Genomic DNA, 21,913 nt, shown 5'->3' with positions numbered 1-21,913 from the left:
TCAAGTTATATATTAAAATCTACTTCAACTATGGATTTTAACATATTTCTATTGAATAAAAAAATGCTCTCACCTCCTTGGGCAGAAAAGCAGCACGGTAGATGTAATGACCATTGTAACTATTAGTATTTTTGCTACTGAAAAAAATCACAAAAGATTACAGATAAATGTGGAAATAAAAGTGAGATTTTTAAATTTCTCTGATGTGTCTGGCTAGAAAAAGGTTACTTTAGGATGAGTTCAGTTGATTTTTAGAACACAGGGGACAAAAGTTTCCATCTCAATTGTCTCAAGATGAATTCATGCAAGCACGTACTGCTCCCCCAAATACAAACCACATGTCATAGAGAAAATAGTCCTTGAAAAAATGAAGGTGAAAACTGTGCTGCTATATACATTCATACACACATACAGAAACATATTGCATATATAGTATATCTTTGTAGATATACTATATATGCAATGTATATGTATAGTTTCTGAAAGAATTACCTTAAGATAATGGTAATTCGAATTTTAAAAAGTGAGAACATTAACATGGGAAAATATATAGATCTTTGCTATATAATGAGAAATTCTAGGAAACGTTGAAAGTTCATTTCCATTGAACACAGACTAGTTATCTATTAGCTTCTGACAAGAATAAACTATATATATATTTATATAAGTAAAACATATATTTATGTATTTATATATGTAAAATATATGTTGTATATTTATGTATGTAAAACATATATTTTGAAGTGTTTATTCCTGTCAGAGGTTAATACATTATAGATATAAGTTTTATTTAGAATGGCTGAACAACTCCGTCTACAGACCACCACCATCAGAACACGCTGGGAGCTTGTTAGAAATGCACTGATGCCCCAGACTATTGAAACACAATCTGCATTTTAATAAGATTCTTAGGGGATTTGTGTGCCTTTTAAATATTTAGAATGTGAGGATCCTTGGTCAAAATCACCAATATTGTTTTCTGCATTGTTTGCTAGAGGACAGTAAATCTGTCTGCTAATTCGAACAATGTTTTTCCACCCTTAGTGTATATAAACTACATTTGATGATTCTAAAAGTTCTAACCAAATTTTAAGATTCCAATCAGATATCAAACCATCCAATAATCATTAAAATTTTTAAAGGGGACAAGAAGGCTATCTGTTCCTTTATTATACCAGGCATAGAGTCAAATGGGAAACATAAGCATTATTCAATATAATACCATAGTAGGCACTTATTTAATATGTATTTTAAATTTGAAATGGTAAGTCATCCTAATATCATATGATATCGAACCATATATATGTCCAATAATAAGTCAGTCAGGATTGAGCATTTCTTTAAAAAAAGCTTAAGAAGTCTCCAAGATACTTTTATTGGCATTAAATATCCTTATTTCTCATTCGTCTTCTCATTTAAACTTGTTTAAATCCTACTTTGAATTGTGGGGGACTCTTAGACCATTCCTGCATGTCAAGTCACCGAGGACATCTCCCTTCCTGAAGCTGGCTCTTGGCTCTAGGCTTGCAGGGAAGCAGATGCTCTGCCTCCTGCCTCCACCCGCCTCTGCCTCCAGGTACCGGGAGGGAAGACGCCCCCTTTACTACGACTCATACAAAGAAATCAAGTTATAGAGATAAAAGGAACCAAGTTCTAGAGAGCCACAACCTAGATCATTAGCCTCCACTAAAGTTCTGTTGCAGTAATTGAATTGTCCTAGTTACAAGGATAACTGCTTTACTGGAAATAATACAAATTCCTCGGCAGCTAAAATTTTTAACCACATGGAGTAAAAGATTGCCTGCTACCTCACGGCTGTTGAAAATAGCACTGTTTTCCATGATCTATTTAGTCCTGCTGCAAAGTTAATGTTATTGAATCTATATATGCATATATATGTAGACACACATATACAAACATAGACACATGTATCAAGACGTGCACATTTCTTAATATTTAACCCCATAGAAACAAACAAGCTTTAAGGGAAACCACATACACATCCAAAAATCTTCACAATGTAAAGCAAACAGTAAGGACATCTTATAGTGGAATTGAAAAATCTTAGCTGAAATCAGGTATTTTAAAAACTGGGGTCAAAAGCAACCATTTCATGAGTATTTATAAGCCCGTTGCATAGTGACATAAGTGTGTGATATGAAGTTTAAAATCATAAATGAAGGACAAATCCCTGTGTAGTAAGCGTGACCTCACCTCTTTGCACTAAAAGACGGCACAGTGCCTCCGGGGATCGGCCTTAGTTCCAAAAGGAGGAAATGCTTAGTGAAGAGGAGGATGTTAAAAACAGACCTAAAGAGGATGACAGTAAAGAAAGAATGGGTTTGCGGTTTCAGTGTTGGTAGCTTGTTACTGAGTTCATGTTAACAAAATCAGGTCCCCTTCGAACGTAATCATGTAAAATAGTTTCATTGGCTTGAAAGAGACTGTATTCTGTTAGATACAGGCAGCACTGAAAATCTACTTTGACATTTAAAAAGTCTGCTTTTAGCATCCTCTTCTCCACTAAGCCTTGATAGTCACATCACATGTGATTTTAAATGGCAAACTTCGTGTCTTAATTGTAGAACTAAAATGTAGTGACAGTACCATGTTATAAATCATTTCCCTCCACCCTCTCCGACAGAGAGGCATCAAGGCAGCCAGTGCATGGGAGCAGGTAAGCATCACCTTTGCAAAACCTGGGTGCACTTCCTGGCTCTACTCTTGAAGCTCTGTGGCCTCCGGCCCATTTCTCAGCCTCCTTTAGCCTTAGTTGTCTCATCTGTAAAAATGTGTTTTTGTGAAGAAAAAAAAAGCAAAAAAAAAAAAAACAGAGCAGGTAAAGCGCCCAACATGGGGAAATGACACCCAAAACATGGTGAAAAAAGCACATATTATTATTGTCATAATTTTTACTATGAGAGATATACAAGAGGAACCACTATTTCTACAAATACCTCATTTATTGCTTTCCAACCTCATGATGGATATTTCCCAGCCCATGACAAAACCGACTTACCTTTGTCATTTCTTCCATGGAATGCTATTGACTTTAAGTGATTAAAAACAAACAGGTTCATCATACTCAATCTACCAACTCAATCGCATGTTGATGAAATTCTTTCAAGGCATCAGCTTTATTAGATCGATCGTAAGATAATATGCACTGAAAATCCTTTCCCACTTCTGAAATATTTTAATCCGTCTCCTGCTTCAATAAGTAACCTAAGGGAGGAGACATAGGTTTGAGTAGAGGACTTACTCATACTTGTGTCACATTAGAAGGGGCTTTGGAGAGATGACACGAGCAGACAGGCTGCCACAATGGTCCTCACACCAACATAGGCGTAATACCTTGGAGACAAACCAGTGAGGCTAATTTATCACAAATGATTCCTCAGGGACCCTGAAATACTAGTCTTGCCACCATCTGAATGGGCTAAGCCCAGGGGCTGTACAGACATTCTTCCACTGGTTATATAGATAGCTATAAACCCCACTGCCTCTGGAGGGAAGATGTCTGTGCCCAAAACATCTGTCTGCGCTAACAGAAAAGATGCTCAGACACAATGATTTTACAATATGTTTAAAACAAATTCTTCTGTGTAATTCCCTCACTAAATCCTTGCTCTCTAAAAACAAGCAATACAGTTTTTATTGCATTTAAGGTTTTTGTGTGAAAGGAAAGAAAAGGAATTCAAACTTAACTTTTTATGAACAGCCACGTGGTCACTCCACGTTTGAACTTACATGATACATCACAGTCAGATATGTGTGTTACACACTCACAAACTTAATCATTAAAATAGGAGACCACCTGTTTCAAACGCATTTACACCACAGACAATATGAACCAGAAATATTTGGTCTACAAAATTAACTTCTATTTGTCTCAATCAGGAATAACTATTAATACAATGTTAGATATAGAGAGATAGGAAAAGTGATGTTTTTCATTGTTCATGAATGTTTTACATTGATTTATTTTTCAGTATATACTAAAATAAATTTAATCTACTTTCAAAAGATGTTATTTTTTTCCCCTGAAAACAGACAGACTGTATCTTAAGAAATGACAATGGTGGATCTACTCAACCATACTTCATATGTAAATTTTTAAAAATGTCATAATTCACTTTAGATGGACATATTGAAAACCTATGTTGAAAAATGACTCATTTGATTGTGGACATACGTGGCAACATTTGAAACTAGTGGTCTAGCTAACACAGGCAACCATGCAGAAAGAGTTACAACATTTATAGAAATACCAGAGTAATTCTTGTGAACAGTAATTGCTGAAAGTAAAGCAAGAATGAGTAAGCATGGCTCGTGGTTTCAGTGTTGGTAACTTATTACTGAGTTCATGTTAACAAAATCAGGTCCCCTTCAAATGTAATCTTGTAAAATAGTTTCATTTGGCTTGAAAGAGACTGTATTCTGTTAGATACATGCAGCATTGAAAATCTACTTTGACATTTAAGAAGTCTGGAAAAAGTAACTTCTCCATTTTCCTCAATAATTCAGTTGTATTTTAAAATCCAGGTAAAACTTCTGGGACCAGTTTACTTTTTAATAACATCATGGCCATGTCATATCCCTTGCTTTCCCACCCACCACCAACCCTCCAAACAAAATATAAAATAAAATCCTTGCCTCCAAATAAAATATAAAACAAACCCCTCCGCCCCTAAACAAAACAAAATAATATTGAGCAAAGAACTCAACAATTGTTTTCGAAGGGTGAAAACAACTGGTAACATTATTTTCACTTCAATCACTTAACTCATCTAAATGAATGCTTCACGAATGCTAAGTGCTCCTGTGGCTCCAGAGAGAATCCAATATAAAGAAGTCACGGAAAGTATCTCAACCATTGGCCAGGCAGTGGAAGTGCTTGGTAAATGCAGCATCGAGTGTGCGTATCCTGTAAGTGGGGTGCTGCTACACATCGCTGGGTGACCGCGCTCTCTGGGAGAGACTGGAGGGGATGCAGCCACAGCAAATGAGGCAGAGGGCTTTCTGGATTTCTTGGTTTCTGAAAGCATATATGACAGGGTTGATGATGGAATTGTAGGTGGCGGGCAGGAGGGTGGCGTAGGTGTAGATGGAGGGATAGGTGTAATCAGCTATCAAGGAATAGAGGGTGAAAGGCATCCAGCAAGCAGCAAAAGTCCCCAGGATGATGGCCAGGGTCGAGACCCCTTTCTGGGTGGTCACGTAGTGCGAGGTGGCCAGGAAGTGGTGCTGCAGGGCTATCTGGTGGGCGTGCCTCATCACAATCTTACAGATCTGGATGTAGAGCTGAAGCATGAGCGCGAACATGAAGAGGAAGGAGATGGAAAGGATGGCCGCGTTGTTCTTGGTGAGAGGTCTGACCACGCTGCAGGTGGACTCGTCCCTGAGGCAGTTCCAGCCCAGGATGGGCAGCAGTCCCAGGCAGATGGAGGTCCCCCAGAGCATGATAAGCATGGCATAGGTAAATGTGACCGTCCTCTCGGAATGGTATGTCAGAGCGTAATACAGGGAGAGATAGCGGTCAACCGTGATGGCCAGCAAGCTGCAGACAGAGGCAGAGAAAGAGGCGACAATGAGTCCTATTGTGACCAGCTTGGTGGCTTCTGACTGAAGCAGGTAGGCAAAAACAAAATTGATGATGAGTCCAACGCCGGCCAGCAGGTCTGCAAGAGCCAGGCTGCCTATGAGCAGGAACATGGGCGCTCGCAGGCTGGGGTTATGGAAGATGATAAGGACCACGATGGCATTTTCACAGGAGATGAGGGTCCCTGAGGTACACAGGACAATGTCCCAGGGGTTGACAACCAGCGCTGTGTCTGGCTGGGCACCAGGAACCTGGGAGGAGACAGCAGCCGAGACGTTCTCCACAGCAGCACCGGCCTCTGAGGAGTCCCGAGGCGAGCCGCTTAAATTGACCTTCAGCTCTTCATTCATTTTAACCCCCGTCCTCTTCAATGAAAAGACAGGCTTTTTAATGGTTAGATACCGCAGGGAGACAATCCAAAATCATGCAAGACCACACAATCAGCAAGCCAGCCCCTACTCAAATACTGCTATCAAATGCCACAAGCTTCGGGAATTATAAACTGTAATGAAATAAAGCAAAAGCCAAAAGTCTCCGTGGTTTAAAACCCGCCACAAAACCTGTCATGTGGCGCTGGGGAAAGTACAGGAAAGGACTTCAAACCCGGGCCGCGAGGGAGGCAGGCACACGGGGAGCAGCGCGGTCTGCCTGCTCAAGTGCGGGCAAGACACGCTCCAACATCTCAGCCTGCGTTCCGAGAACGGACAGCTGTGTGACATCTGGCTGCCGCGAGCACACCACGCGCCAGCCGCAAGTCGCGAGCCGGGCAGCCATCCCGGTTGGAATATTTAAATCGCGCGTTTCCACCCAGCTCCCACCCTTCAAAAAATCCCCGACGCGCGTGCACACCCCTAGCCAGAACAAAGAGGGCTCCGGACTTGCCCCGTGTGCACGGGAAGTCGGGGCAAGGCCACGAAAGGCGGGTGTGTGAATGGAGGTGTGGAGGCGGACAGACAGACAGACTGATGCTCAGGCACTGCCACCGCTCCCCTGGCGGCGAGGACGGGCAGCAGACGGAGGGGGGCAGGCAGGACGCCGGGAGGCGGCCCTCGGGGGCGGGGGTCATCGAGGGGGGTCACCTTGGCGCGCGCAGGCCGAGGGGGCTCCTCTGGTGCGTCCGAAGCGCGTGGCTCTTCGTGTCGCAGGTGGGCGCGGGGGCCCGCGCGGTGAGGGGCGGCGGCCGCGCGGGAGGGGCCGGCAGGACGGGGGCGCGCTCGGCGCCAGGTGAGAGGCGGGCGCCAGGTGAGCGGCGGGCTGGGCTTGCGCGCCCTGCTCTCCCCTCCCGCCCTCCGGGCTCGCACGCTCCCCGCACGCGCGCGCGCCCGGTCCCGCGCCCGCCCCGCGCGCGCTCGCACATGGGAGCCCTGGGAGGCCGGCGCGCGTCCCCACGGGTCGCGGCTGCGCGGGGCCCCGGCAGTCGGGGTTCGCCTGGGCGCAGTGAGATCCCCACGCAGCCCTCGGTGAGGGAGCGAGAACCCCGAGGCTGAGAACTGCACAGTCACCCTCCCGGCCTGCCGCCCAGCATCCCACCGCAGTTGGCGGTCCTGGGCTTGCACCCGGGCGGGGGCGGGGGAGCGCTGCCTGGGAGTCCCGTGACCTATTTCATTCCTGAGGTCTCCCGGGGGTGTCCCAGTCTCCAAAGGCCGCTTCTCCCCGCCTCTCCCTAAACTGCTACATTCACGGTCAAAGAATTACTTCAGCTGATACTCAGGATTAGCAGCACGGACGTGGGGTGAGCAGGTTAGGGAGATGGATTTTAAAGCAGCAACATGCCCAGCCAGCTCTTCTAACCACCTGGCATCCCAATCCCAAAAGGGCCCCTTCCTCAGGTGTGTCCTGGACCTGGTTCATTATTACTGTTCCCAGAGCACATTTGCTTAATTGGATGTACGGTGCTGCTGTGTGAATCATCGTTAGCATCATCACATCGCACTTATTAAGTGTTCCTCCGGCGGAGTTTTCAAATGGAAATCATTTACCGAGTTCCTGCAGAAGCTTCCTGCAGATGCTGACCAAAACCCAATTCACTTAGGTACTGAAATGGCAGTGTTAATTTTTTTTTCCATTTTAACACATCAATAGGTTCAAAGATTAAGAACCTGATAGCTGTTAGGAGCCTATGTCACCTCCAGATACAAAAATCAGAGCAGCTAGCAGATCCTAAGTTTAAAGATGACCTCGCACTTTAAAGATGGGAGAAGGAAAAAGTCCCTGTCGGCAATGAAGGTTTTCCCAACTACCTATCTTCGCCCTCGGTGAGGGGCTCCTGTAGGAACAGAGATGGTCTGCAGAACACCAGACGCTCCCATTATTCTCTGGCCCATCCTGCCTCCCCGTGGTGCTCACTATTATTCCTTAACCCAGCCTTGCAGGCACATCCACCCTTGACATCGTCCCCTTCTCCCTTCTCCTCCCCTTCTCCCATCAGTCACCTCCAGCCTCTGCGAGATCTGTGCCAGTTCTCAACTACAAATCAGTCATTCTGGGATAGGGCTCAGATTCTGCATTTGCAACCCTCTCTCCCAGCAATCATAATGCTGCTGGTGTGTGGACCACACTTTGAGAAGCAAGGTTCTATGGAGTTTTAAGAACCACTTATATCTGGTGGAGAGTCATCAGACACCTGTATACCTGCCGAGAACCATGCTAAGAGCTGGGCATACCAATTCTGTAAGACGTGGTCTCTCTATTCACAGGCAGGTACGGTCTGGTGGTGACAGACACAGAAAGCCACAATAACACCAGGTAGCAAGTGCTGTGATAAAGGGATCATCTTCCTCTCAATTGCTATGTGACAAATCAAAGCATTTTTAGAATGGAGCCATGAAAAATAATTGTTTAAAATGCACACAGCTGTTTCAGCATGCTGCAGTTCAAACTACCTGCCAAAATTTTAGGAGCCAGCACTGACACGGCAGTTTAGGGAAAGCGAAGGCACAGCTCCAGCCAGACACTCTCTCAGTCAGTAATACTGACACATGCCCTGACCTGAGAGCTTCCAGTAGTGGGATTTATTCCCTCTCTGATATGTTTGGGAAATAAAAAGAAAGAAAGAGCTGAGGGTTGGGAAAGAGGGAAGGTAATGAGGTGGGTGGCAGAGGTACGTGTGTTTCTGCAGTGAAATCTGGAAAGGCTTCAAGGAAGAGACAGGAAATCAGCTAGCTGTGCACTTGCAGTTCTACTCAGTTACCCTTTCCCCTTCAGTGATTACTGGTAACAAAACAAACAATTTCATCGTTACTGTACTCCTAATTCTGTGTTCATTGGTGTATTTGCTCGTACTTCCGTTGCCAAAGGGCAAAAATCCGGTTCAAAATAGCTTAAGCAAAACTGGTTGTTACTGTCTGGCATGGCTGGGAAAGATCCTGGAGTGATTCATGGAGGAGAAGCTGCAGGAACAGGATTCTACCTGAGTGCCGAGGCTCTTGGTCAGTCCCAACCCTTGACTTATTTCTTGTCTTTGCTTCTCTGGGTTTGCCAGCCTCAAACTGTCGTTTCCTAGACAAACATTTCCCATGTAGCTGTGAAGGTGGCCGCAGGCAGACCCTGACTTGCACGCTGAGACCATCTTCCTAGCTGGTGAGAAGAATTTCCACAAAAAACTGGCCAGCCAGGTGTGCTCCCAGCTCTGACCAACCATGGGGCTAATGGGATGGGATGAACTGGTTGGCCAGGCCTGGGTCATGTGTAGGGTCCCTCAGTGGCATTTATGTATGAACTTCACCGAATGGGCATTTCCCCAGAAGGAAAGTGAGGTGGAACACCAGGCGGAGAGATACCAGATGTCCTCTGCAGCTTCAAATGCAGTAGTCAGAAAGGAACGTTTCCACGGCCTTCTGTAACGTGGGTCATGAAGTATATGTCTGCAAGGCTGCTTCTCAGTTTATTCGCCACCCATTATAGGACACTGTAGCAGATGCCCTCAGTGTGTGATATTTACTGCCTTCTTATCACTTACCATTTTTGTCACTTTATATATATATATATATATATATATATATATAACTTTGGCAAGAAATTGTAAATATTCGAGCATGGCCTGGCATTTGTACAGCCTAGGCTAACAATTACTGCTTGGTGACAGAAAGTCTGTGTGCCCATCTTAATGTACACACAGTGTCTTTGCCAACGTCACCCTGTAGCTGCATCTACTAAGGCTTCTTCGTAACTGAATTTGTAACTCGTGGGGTTGTCCCAGATCACCGACTGGGCCAAGTCTGAACCCAAGCCAGTGCTGTAGGGAATCCACGGTGTCTATGTGGAAATGTTACTAGTCCGCTTCTTCCCTGCTTGTGTTGACGATTACCTCTCCATTTTTCTGTATTTGGTTAACTGGTGCACTAATCCTGACCAGATTAACCATGCTTTCTTCTGCTTAGCCAAGTGTCTCTATCACACCTGAGAATAAAGCATGACTCCAAGTTTAACTTTATTTATTTCTTCATCTTACAGTTAATTTCATTGCAGAGTAACCTACATACAGGAAATGCCTATTTCACAAGTGTACAGTGTGATGAAGAGATACCAAGTGAATCTAACGCTCCTAAGAAATAGAATGTTACTGGCACACCAACACCTTCCTCTTGCCCCCTCCCAGTTACTGTCCCCACAGGGAGAAGGAAACCACTGTTTTACATCCCAACACCATAGATTAGGTTTGCCTGTTTTTGAACTATACACAGATGGAACCATGTGTGCTTCTGTGTCTGGCTTCTTTCACTCACTATTATTTCTGTGAGATTTATTTAGGTGCTGCATGGAGCACTGGCATCACCTTTTTCATTGCTGTGTCGTAGTCTATTGTAGAATATGCAGTTTTTTTTAATCCATCCTTTTATTGATCAACATTGGGTTATCCTCTGGTTTGGCTATTGTGAATAAAACCATGATAAAATCTACACCTGAAAGTAATATGAAATAATATTGAATGTCAACTATAATTAATGTATCAATATTAATATATTAATATAGCAATATTAATATATATTGCTGATTACTATATTAATAATTAATTTATTAATGTATTAATTATAGTTTACATCAATATTATTTTATATTTGTTATATTATTATATTATATTACTTTATATTAGTTTATATTAGTTTCAGGTGTAGATTTCATCATGGTTTTATTCACAATAGCCAAACCAGAGGACAACTCAATGTTGATCAATAAAAGGATGGATTAAAAAAACTGTGGCATATGACATATATGTATATGTCATACACAATATATATGTCATATTTCAAACTGTGGTATACTATATATATATGTGTGTGTGTATATATATATATATATATTCATACGCCACAGTTTTTTTATATATATAATAAATACAGAGGGTGTCAAAAAATGTATACACATTTTAAGAAAGAAAAAAACTATTAAAATTGTAATACTCAATATATACCGATAACAAAAGATGAATACAAGTCACGTTTGACTTCTGCAATTACAAGAGGTGCTCAAAGTGGTTACCATCAGCGTCCAGACACTTCTGATTATGGTGAACTACTGCTTGAGCAACGCTGACCAAAGTGTCCACTTGTACACATTTTTTTGGCACCTCTGGTACATATATATATATATATATATATATATAGTCACCAGATGCTGGATGTAAAGTACAGCATAAGGAAGAGTCAATGGTATTTAACACTTACATACGATGTCAGATGGGTAGTAGACTTGTTGGGGTTATCACTTTGTGAGGCATGTAAATGTGTAATCATTATGTTGTTTTGTACACCTGAAACTAATAATAATAATAAAAAAGGAGACAGAAAAAAAGAACCAACACAGAATGAAATCCTTGTACATGTCATGTAATGCTCCTATGCATGTGTTTCTATTTGGTATGTCCCGAAGGGTGAATTGCTTCATCAAAGTACACTTTAATGTTTAATCCTCCATTTAAACAAAACCTGTCTGCAATTTAAGGACAGTTGGGGGCCCATGAAAAAATCCCTCTTTTCCCCTTTCATAAGTCCCTGTAAACTTCCCATCTGAATGGAGAAAGAATATATTTCATGGGAAAATCAAAGAGATAAAGAAAGGAAGGAAACACCACTGAAAATATTTAGTCTGAGATTTGGTATGAGAAAGGAGAGCTCTGATGTCAGTGCTAACATTGCCTCATTTCTCTATATATTTTTGTGTTTTTAAAATAGTATTAAATTTTAAAAACTGTCTTTTTCTGATTATAAAGTAATACATATTCATTACAAAAATTTGGGGTCCTGCAACTAAAATTAAAAAGTAAAATTGCCTGTACTCTCACTTCCAGAGATAGCCACTGTGAACGTCTGCTAATAAATATTTTTAATGCATTTCTTTGGGATTTTATTTTTGGCAATGTAACTTGAGGAATTACTTTCAGAAATATTTCATTCTCATTGTTGCAAGGAACAGCAGTTTTTCTTTGGATTTGAGCTTCTCATTAGTCTGGTCTCTATGTCGTATGATGCAGACGGCTAGGCAGGAACCGTTCTGGTCAACTTTACCTGTTCACCTGCCTCTTGCTCTTCTCCATCCCCTGCTCTGGCCTTTCTTCCAGCTCCTCCCAGTGCCTCCAGGCCTTTGTGTTCTGCTGAGTAATCACGTCCTAATCCCAGGAACCTGTGAATGCCAGCTTACGTGGCAAAGGGCCTTTGCAAAAGTGTTTAAGACTCTCCAGGTGGGGAGATTAATCCAGATGAACCCTAAATATAATCACAGGGGTCCTTATAAAAGGGAGGCAAACTACTTAGAGTCAGTAGTAGGAGATGTGAGGACAGAAGCAGGGGGAGAAAGACAAGGAGATTTGAAGATGCTATGCTGTGGCTTTGAAGACAGATGAAGGACGCCAAGAGCCGAAGGTCGTGGATGCCTCTGGAAACTGCAGAGGGCAAGGAAACTATTCTCTCTGGGGCCTCTAGAAGGAATATACCTCTGGGAACCCATTTTTGACTTCTTACCTCTGGAATAAATATGTGGAGTTTAAAAAAATGAATACACTATTATTAAGTAAAAATCATTGTTCCCAACTCCTAGCATTATACATTCTATGGTTTTGGCACATTCATAATGTCACATCTCCACCATTACAGTATCATACAGAGAATTTTCCCTGCCCTAAAAATCCTCTGTGCTCTGCCCACTCATCCCTCCCCCCTCCCCCTGACCCCTGGCAACCACTGAACTTTTTACTGTCTCCATAGTTTGCCTTTTCCAGAACGCTCTATACTTGGAGTCCTACACTAATGGAGCCTTTCCAGACTGGCTTCTGTCACTGAGTAACACGGGCACAGGCACTTGCCACAGGGTGTGGAGAAGCCTCTTTATGGAATCCTGAGTCCTTCTGTGACCCTGACCATCAGAGGCGGGAGCAGCAGGAGACAGGCCCCAGTGTCCGTGTCAGGCCCCCATCCCACCCCGGGCAGGGCCAGCATTTCCACCTGAGCTAGATGGGATCAGGGGAGGAAGAAATGGCCGTGTGAAGATGAGGGAGGCTGAGCTTCTGACACCTCTTTGGGGACTCCCCAGATCACTAGAGGACACTCTCAGGGCATCTAAGTTTTAGCAGTCAAGCTAGTGGAGGCTTGGGCTGCTCTCATTTGGGTCTAAAAAGGAAGTATTCACCTAGGGTTTCAGTCAGGTTGTAAGCAGAAGAGAACCTGTTTTGGTCTGGCCTTGGAACAAGGACAACAAGTAGTGTGCTGCCAGCTCAAGGTTGCTGCACACCATTGGTCTGAGACCTTGGAAAGTCATGTTCACGGGCTTGACACTCTTGCTATGTTTGCACAAGAGCTCAAGGAGAGAAGCAGAGTGATCAGGCTTCTACTGCTGCTGTGCATCACTAAGGAGTGAGCACTGTTCACACAACCGAAAGCCTTTGGATTCAAGATGAAGAGTTAACAGGCTTTGCAGGCCAGCTCGACAACACACACTTTCTTTGCAAAGGAACGTTCCAGGGGATCTGTCACTTGATGCCCCGGGAGGCGTGTGTTTGTGATCCCTCTTTTCTTGTGACTTACATTTCGTTGTACCTGATGAACTTCCCTGTGTGGTTTGGAGGAAATGTGTACTGTGAGCAAAGAGAAGGCCTTTTCTTCTAATGAGGTGTTACATTCGTGATGCCCTCCCATGGACGAGCTTTCTTTCAAAGAAGAAATAGACAGATAGTCCGAGAGTGGCTAGAAGTAGGAAAACCGCATGTTTTGCTCATGTGCTACCTTACATCCAAATTTTCTTTTACTCTATTATGTGGCGCAGGCAGCAACTGGAATCAATCAATTTTAACCAAAACACTATAATTTGGTGTGCTCCCCATCCTGTGGCTCTTAGAATCCTGACTTGAAATGCTGGTGAGTGAAACGGGAGAAGGGAGGGGAAGAGAGGAAGGCATAACCAGGTTCCGGGGTGCTGGCTTCATGCCCTGTCCTTGGCTTGTGTAGGACATATGTATTGTCCCCTCTGTTCAACTCCTTCAGCAACACAAAGACTTTGGGGACACTGAATTTGTACCCCAAATTCTACAAGGTGTGTACACAGGGTGACGTGTGACTAGAGCTCTGGCAGTGGTCTCCTTGACAATGAAGAATGGTTAGCTCTGTGTTTTATTTCTGGATGATGCCCACCTACCCCAGGGTATCATGTGGGTGGGTATTTAACGCGTGATTTGCTTGGTAACAAAGTTCAGCAGTCCTGACGCTTGATCATTCTACATTTGAGTCTCACATGTCTGATTGCTTTAGTCAACTGAAGCAAATAAGGGCAGTGATACCCAGAAATTTGGATTTCTTGGGTTGGTAAATTTCAGCAGTATCAGCAACAACAAAACGGAGAGACTGACATGGGGTTTTATTTTGCTAAATAAGTTCATTTAAGCAAGCAAACATAGCTATTTTCATTATTATTTCATAATAGGAAGGACATTTTTAGCACGCACACACACACACACACACACACACACACACACACACACATCCCAAACAAAAGCGGAGTGCTTTAAATGAAATACATCTGGTTTTATGAAAACTCACTGCATTGTTCTGACTTTTCTCACCCATTTTCCAGATGGGTGGAAACTGTAACAGCCCAGATTGCTCAGGGATGGCTCTTGAGAACCACGGGTGGATGGGATGAACTTGCATCCACTTACAGGAGTCAGAGCAGAATTGTAATACTTTTTGTCAAATCAATAGGGAAAATGTACAGGTCAAGTTTCAGACAACTCTCAGTTTTCTTCTTGGCATGCAGGCACATTCTTCGCCTCTCCACACCGATGGGCTGTGTTTGTGGAGCCCCACGGCGTGCGGAGCCCCGTGCCACGAGTTCTTCGCTTTCTGGGAGTTAGAATTCTAACGCTCAGGTGTCAGGAGAAATGGCGAGCTGGCTGCCCCAGTGAAGCCTCATGTAGTGACATGAATTTCTCTGCAAATTTACTCCGATTTGGGAGATTTATATTAACCTGACTGATACGTTCCCATCAACATACCACTATCATATAAATATTTAGTGTCTCAGGAGCCAGATGTGAGCACAACTGTGTGACCTTGAGGAAGTCAACACCTCACCTCTGTTCTCTATTGGTAAAATGAGAATGTTAATAGCATGTACCTCCTAGGGCTGGTGTGTGTGTGTCACAGGATAGAACACACAGCACATATATCCCAGCCTGGCGCAAACCAAAGGTCTGTCAATAATAGTTATGATTATTTTTGTGGCCACTTTTAGTGCATCATCTCCCTGACTCCTTGTGCAAATGGGATCCCCGTGAACACCTTGGCCTCCCCCCGAAGTGTTTGCTCACAAAACACCCAACCTGTCAGGAAATTCTGTTGACTCTACCATCAAAATACATACAGAATTGGGCCGGCCCAGTGGTTCAGGCGGTTGGAGCTCCATGCTCCTAACTCTGAAGGCTGCCGGTTCGATTCCCACATGGGCCAGTGGGCTCTCAACCACAAGGTTGCCAGTTCAATTCCTCGAGTCCCGCAAGGGATGGTGGGCTCTGCCCCCTGCAACTAAGATTGAACACGGCACCTTGAGCTGAGCTGCCTCCCAGATGGCTCAGTTGGTTGGAGCGCGGGCTCTCAACCACAAGGTTGCCAGTTCAATTCCTCAACTCCCGCAAGGGATGGTGGGCTGTGCCCCCTGCAACTAGCAACGGCAACTGGACCTGGAGCTGAGCTGCGCCCTCCACAGCTAAGACTGAAAGAACAACAACTTGAAGCTGAACAGAACCCTCCACAACTAAGATTGAAAGGACAACAACTTGACTTGGGGAAAAAAAAAAAAAGTAAATAAATAAATAAGTGTCAATATTATTTTAAAAAAAAATACATACAGAATTTATAATGGCCCCAACTTAGAAACAAACAAGATGCCCTTCAGTAGGTGATGGATAGATAAACACTGGCACATCCAGATAGTGGAATATTATTCAGCACTAAAAAGAAATAACCTTGCAAGCCATGACAAGACATGGAGGAAACTTAAATGCATATTCCTAAGTGAAAGAAGCCAGTGTGAAAAGGCTACTGCCAACCGTATCACATTCAGGAAAAGGCAGAAATATGGAAACAATAAAAAGGTCAGTGGTTGCCAGGGGCCAGGGGTCAGGGGGAGGGAGAGATGAATGCGTGGAGCGCAGGGATTTTCAGGGCAGTGAAACTTCTCTGTATGGCGCTGTAATGGTGGATACACGTCATTATATATTTGTCCAAACCCATAGAATGTACCAGACCAGGCGTGGACCTTAGTGTAAACTATGGACTCTGGATGATCATGATGTGTGATGTAGGTTCATAGATTGTAATAAATGCACCCTCTGCTGGGGGGGCGAGTGTTGACAGTGGGGGAGGCTTGCGTGTGTGGGGCCAGAGGATGTGTGCGAACTCTCTGTACTTGCTGCTCAGTTTTGCTGTGAACCTAAAACTGCTCTAAAAGGCAAAATCTATTTTTCAAAAAGAGAATATTGTAGGAGATAAATTCAATGAATCAACTATTAGGTCATCAAATAAAAATCTCAGAAAGGAAAAGGATACCACTTCCCACCGCCTTCCCTGCCACCACCTTGATCCAAAGGTCATCCCTCACCTGCGTCACCTCAGGAGCCTGCCCGCTGGCTTCCCCCATCTGCTCTCACCCCCCTTCAGCCTGCCCTCAGGGCACCCCAGTGAGACCCCGCTCCTCCCCCAAAGCCCTCAATGCTGTCTCGTCTCACCCCGAGTACAGCCCAATCCTCACACCGTCCCTAACCATCCAGGCGTCCTGCCAGTCTGCAGCCCCGGGCTCTTCCCTAGATGTCCCCTGACTGCCGTGCCTCTCTCGGGTCTTTCCTCAAATGTCACGTTTTCTGGGAGGCCTCACCTTGTCTACACTACGCCCCCAACACGCACGAGTGCTCTTCCCACTTTATTTCTCTCCTACACTCACCACCACTGACATGCTGGGTGACTGTCTTTTTACCTTGCTGTTCATCTGTCACCATCCCACAACACTAGCTCTCTTTGCTCCATTGCTGCATGACCAGCGCCTAGAACGCTGCCCAGTGCATACGACGGCCTGATTTCTGACGAATGGATAACAGAACTAGAGGGGAAGTGAGGAGAATTGAATGTTTCCCGGTTGGGCCAAGATCGCCTGCAGCATGCCTCTGACCACTGGGCCGATCTTCCCAGTGAGCCTGGGACACGGTGTCCAGTGGCCGAGAGAATCCCTGGGCAAGGCTGGGGGGGCCTCAGACCGTTTCCGCCATGACTGAAGAGCTCCCCTCAGAGCAATATGTTCTTGCAGACACACTAATCTGTGAGATCAGACCTGAGACAAATCCTGCTCAATTCAGAGCCCTTTTGTCTGTCTCAGGTGACTGCCTTGATGTCCGCAGAACTACAGATGGGTATTATGGCCTGAATCGTGTCTCTCCAAAATGCACGTATGGAAGTCCTACCCCCCAGGACCTCAGAATGTGACTGCATTTGGAGATAGGGCCTTTAAAGAGACAATTAAGTTAAAATGAGGTCATTGGGGTGGCACATTAATGCCTGGCTGGCATCTTAGAAGAAAAGGAGATGAGGACCCAGACACATACAGAAAGAGGGAAGACCGAGTGAAGGCAAGGGAAGGGGCTTCAGAAGGACGCAACTCTGCTGCTGACTTGGTATTAGATGTACAGACTCCAGGATTGTAAGAAAAATACGTTTCTGTTGTTTCAGCCACCCTGTCTGGGCTACTTTGTGATGACAGCCCTTGCAGATGAATATGACCAAGTAGGAGCAGACGGACAGAATTCTGACAGGAAGCCAAGCTCTTCTGGAGGGTCTGAAATTGGTCTAGAATAGAGTTTTCCAAACTGGTGGAAGGAACATTACTGTTCCATCAGCTGCTAGGACACGCTTGAGAAGTGTACTATGTACTGTCAATGCCTAGGGTTTGCCCCCATGACCCTCTGGCTACACCGGGCAGCTTCCAGCAAGCAGCCATCCATCTCTTGCCCGAGGACTTTCTCTGGTGTAGAGCCTACTTTGCCACATGTACTGCAGGTTGGAGTCCCAGAAACTGTATGCCACTGGAGCAGCTGTCGGCCAGTGACTCACGGGCATTTGTGTATAAATACCCCAGCTCCCACCATCCTTTTTAGATCACAGTTAACGGGACTAACAAATTGGCATAATCTTTTCAGATTGAAGAAGCCACCGCAGCCCACGTGACATGTAAATTGCTCTGATGACATGGAAATTGGCCTGGTCGGGCTGCCCACTCAGTTCCAGGTATGCCAAGCTCACAGGCATATCCTACTATTGTTTGGAGATTTCCAATTCAAGCCCTTCAGTTTCTTTCCTTGTGGTTAAATAAGCCCCTGGTGTGTTTTCCTCTTACTCGTTACTCACAGTGAAATGTCTTAGTCAGCTCCGGCTGACCAGGTGGCTGAAACAATAGAAATTTATTTTCTCACAGTTCCGGAGGCTAAAAGTCCAAGATCAAGATTCTGGCAGAGTTCAGTTCAGAATCCTCTTCTTGTCTTGCAGATGGCTACCTTCTCACTATGTCCTTACAAGTCCCTGGTGTTTCTTCTTATAAGGACAGTAATCAATCAGAGCAGGGCCCATTCTTATGCATTCAGTTAACCTTAATTCCTTCTGCAAAGGCTCTGTGTTCAAATACAGCCACACTGGGGCGTTAGGGCTTCAAAATATAAATTTTGAGGGAATACACGCATTCGGTCCATAACAGGTAACTTGCTTTTAAAAACGTGCTTATCACCTGCCTTCTCTTTCCTGTCTCACTTCTCTACCCTTACCAGTGTTTCCTGGGATCACATCCAAAATAAATTACTTATGCTAAATCTTTGTCTCAGGGTCAAAGTGTTCTGGGGGAACCCAAACCAGGACAGAAAAGCTGAAGGCTGTATGTCCTTCCAGGAATATCACAGCACTTATCACAGCAGCCTGTTAAAGGCTCCAAGAAGTCTTTCCATAAAGAACCACTTCACTGAATTTAACCCCGGGTTTCACAAACTTTATTAGCCAGGGAACCGTTGCTTGGCCCCCTTAGAATGTCCTTGAATATTTCCCAGGATTTATCAGGAAGTGCTCCTCTAGGGTTGATGAAAGTTCGAAGATGCATGTAGGTGGTTTATTTTATGATGGCTGCTGGGTGAGTGGGGTTTGGTCCTCATGGACCTGCAGGCTGCTGAAGCCTTAGGTGCATGAGGGCAGAACTGACCAACAGCAGTTACAATTCTCCCAAACGCACAGGCTAGAGGTTCCCGACACCAGGCCCTGCACTCATGGGGCGGACGGCATAGCGAGGGAGAAAGAGGACGGAGCAGCAATTACAGTGCAGCAAGCTGTGCTGTGACCGGCATCACACTTGCTCCCAGCCTGGCTCCTGCGGACACTAATGATGGAAAATGGAAGGGGGCACACACCTGCGTTGGGCTGAGTCCCCAGATGCCTCGGGGTTGCTTACGCGCTGGTCGTCAGTTGTGGGACAATGTTTTATTCATTCACTCCCAGATTTATTAGAATTTCAGGCAACTATTTCTATGCCCACTAAAATGCCTCCTTCGTTTCCCCTGAGATGAGTCAGATTAAATGATGTTGAAATAATATCTCCAGTTCAACATCAGATTGCACATATTCATATTCCAAGTATTTAAAAGTGTTATTTGTGGGCTAATATTCTTCCTATTAAAATTAAATGGCATGAAATGTGAATTAGCTCAATTGAATTCATTTCCTTCTCTAATGTATTTATCCATGACTCAGGGGAGACTGGGTGAAGGCCATCTTGGTTTTGTTCAATAAGACACATTTGGCTTTGCTCCCTAATTTGGATTTTGAAGTTACCCCTGGGCCTGGAGGAAGTGGAAACACCCCACCTGCTACCCTTAGTCTCCTTAGCTGGGTAACAGGTTAAAATGGTACCAGTTTCATAGGGCTGGTGTTTTGAGATGAAATAATTAATGCATCTGAGGCACTTGGAACAAGGCGTGGCGCCAGTAGGTGCTCATGAAGCGCTGGTAGTAAGATGCGGTCATCAGTCCTGAGAGTCCCCTCTTATTCAGGCACAAGTGATAAGCACTGGAGGATTCGACTGGGAGCCCAGAGACCGAGATGCAAGTTCCAGCGTGGTCCCTAGCTTGAGAGTAAGCTAGGTCTTGTCCTTTTCTCTGAGTCTTAATTTTCTGATCCACAGAGGCAGCCACACTGTTCCAGGTTGGAAGATGAGTCACAGTAGCTGTGCCGCCCCCTGTGGGCCTGGGTTTTCCAATCCCAGCACCATGAAGCTTGTTTAGGCCCCCAGGATATAAGGAAAACGAGTTAGCAGACTGTGGTTATCAGGCCACTGCTTGGAGGTCTCAAACGCAAGGTCCCTGTTGTGTTTCTGTGGGTCAGCCTCGTCCCCGAGCCTCGCACCTGTGCTGACAGGATTGTGCATTGCCCAGGGTGGGCTTAAAGGTGTCAGGCGGTCCCACTGGGTGAGCACAATGTTCTCACCTGCCTCTGTGGACGCCAACGAGGTTCCCAACTCTTTAACAATACTAGTCTCGGGGATCTGCAAACCTAAGGGTGGTAGACACGGAACTTTACAGCAGGAAGGAACCATGGCTGCCACCACCTCAACCCCTTTAAGTTACAGCTGCGGTGACAAGGACCTGAGAAAAGGACTCCCCTCTGTTCTCTTCACTGCCCAGCCTTCAGCCTTATGTATCACCAAGGACCGAGCTTTTATTCCCCTTGATGTAAATCCTGTGGGAACTCAGGGGGAGGGGGAGTTTTTAATTAACCTCAATCAACCAGATTTACCACCATTCTCTCTTAAGCAGAAAGTGATTTTTTTCCCCCTGCTGAACTTTTATAAGAATGAGGCAAATGACAAAGATGATGTGACATTGAATATCCAGAACAACAAATATATCCCAGTGCATGTTAAAGGTTTATTGCAACGCAGCTAGTTCTTCGTTGAGAATGACAAATCTGGAGTGGGCGTGGTCATTTTCTAATTGCCCTTGCCATCCATTAGCAGATCATAAAATCAGTGAGCAAAGTTTCTTAGAAAATAAAATGGAAAAAATAATAAAAGAATGCCTCACAAAAGAGTATTTTTCATAAAACCTTTGTTTCGATTCTATATAAACATACATGTGTGTGTTGATGAACACTGAGTAGCAACCTGCCTGGCTGTAGGGTGTGGTCAGAATAAGGGGACAAACACTGATGCTGTCCATCCATTCTTCTCAGACGAAGACACACAGGTCCCCACAGGTTAATTGCCCCGCTCCCAATCATCAGCCGAGTGCTAGGACGAAGCAGGACTCATTCTAAGCTCACTGATCTGAAGTTCTCGTCTGTGTGCCTGGTTTTCTCCACCTCCCCATTATCGCATGGGATTGTCACCTTGGGTCCCCATGAGGTTCCAGCATCACTGAAAAAATTACTTTTGTTTAGTAAATAGTGTTTATTATTGCAGGGGATGGACTAACTAACCCATTTTAGAAAGATTTACTGTGAGGGTTAAAATGTATGTAACTATAATCTAGTCTGGGGAAGCATTCTTAAGCTCTGGTGTATATTGGCTTAGTCCAGATGTGATTGCCCAGATGTGATTGAGCAGCTCCCCCAACTTTGGTCAGTAAGTTACGATGTGTTTTGATCTTAGGAGTCAAACAGACCTGGGTTCACAGCCCAGCTCTACAATAAACTAACTGGTTATCTTGGGAAGTTCTGTAATCTCATTCAGCCTCAATGTTTCCACCATTCATTCAACAAACACTTCTTGAGAGCCTCAGTGTGCCGAGCGCTGAGCGAGGAGCCAGCGGTG

General features: G+C 44.7%; 1 protein-coding gene across 2 annotated transcripts; it reads right to left on the bottom strand.

Moving 5' to 3' along the window:
* Positions 1–2,875: 2,875 nt before the first annotated feature.
* GPR12 (G protein-coupled receptor 12) lies at positions 2,876–7,220 on the bottom strand. 2 transcript variants are annotated; one of them, XM_074330055.2, is made up of 2 exons: positions 6,682–7,220; positions 2,876–5,560 (listed from the first exon to the last, which is right to left on the bottom strand). In XM_074330055.2, exons 1-2 carry the CDS (start codon positions 6,957–6,959, stop codon positions 4,945–4,947), a joined length of 894 nt encoding a protein of 297 aa, XP_074186156.1. In that variant the 5' UTR covers positions 6,960–7,220; the 3' UTR covers positions 2,876–4,944. The 2 variants fall into 2 exon arrangements, with proteins under 2 accessions (XP_074186156.1, XP_074186155.2); XM_074330054.2 differs by having other exon boundaries at positions 2,876–5,967; positions 6,682–6,926.
* Between the last annotated feature and the right edge of the window lie 14,693 nt (positions 7,221–21,913).

Source organism: Rhinolophus sinicus, chromosome 16 (assembly GCF_057876585.1).
Source record: "Rhinolophus sinicus isolate RSI-liver-muscle chromosome 16, RSI-T2T, whole genome shotgun sequence".
Taxonomy (NCBI): domain Eukaryota; kingdom Metazoa; phylum Chordata; class Mammalia; order Chiroptera; family Rhinolophidae; genus Rhinolophus; species Rhinolophus sinicus.
The sequence above is the reverse complement of the archived record's forward strand: the minus strand, read 5'-3'. Positions and strand labels throughout refer to the sequence as shown.

Coding starts and splice junctions, on each gene's coding strand:
- GPR12 (XM_074330054.2), bottom strand. CDS start 5,952: ATGAATGAAGAGCTGAAGGTCAATTTAAGCGGCTCGCCTCGGGACTCC.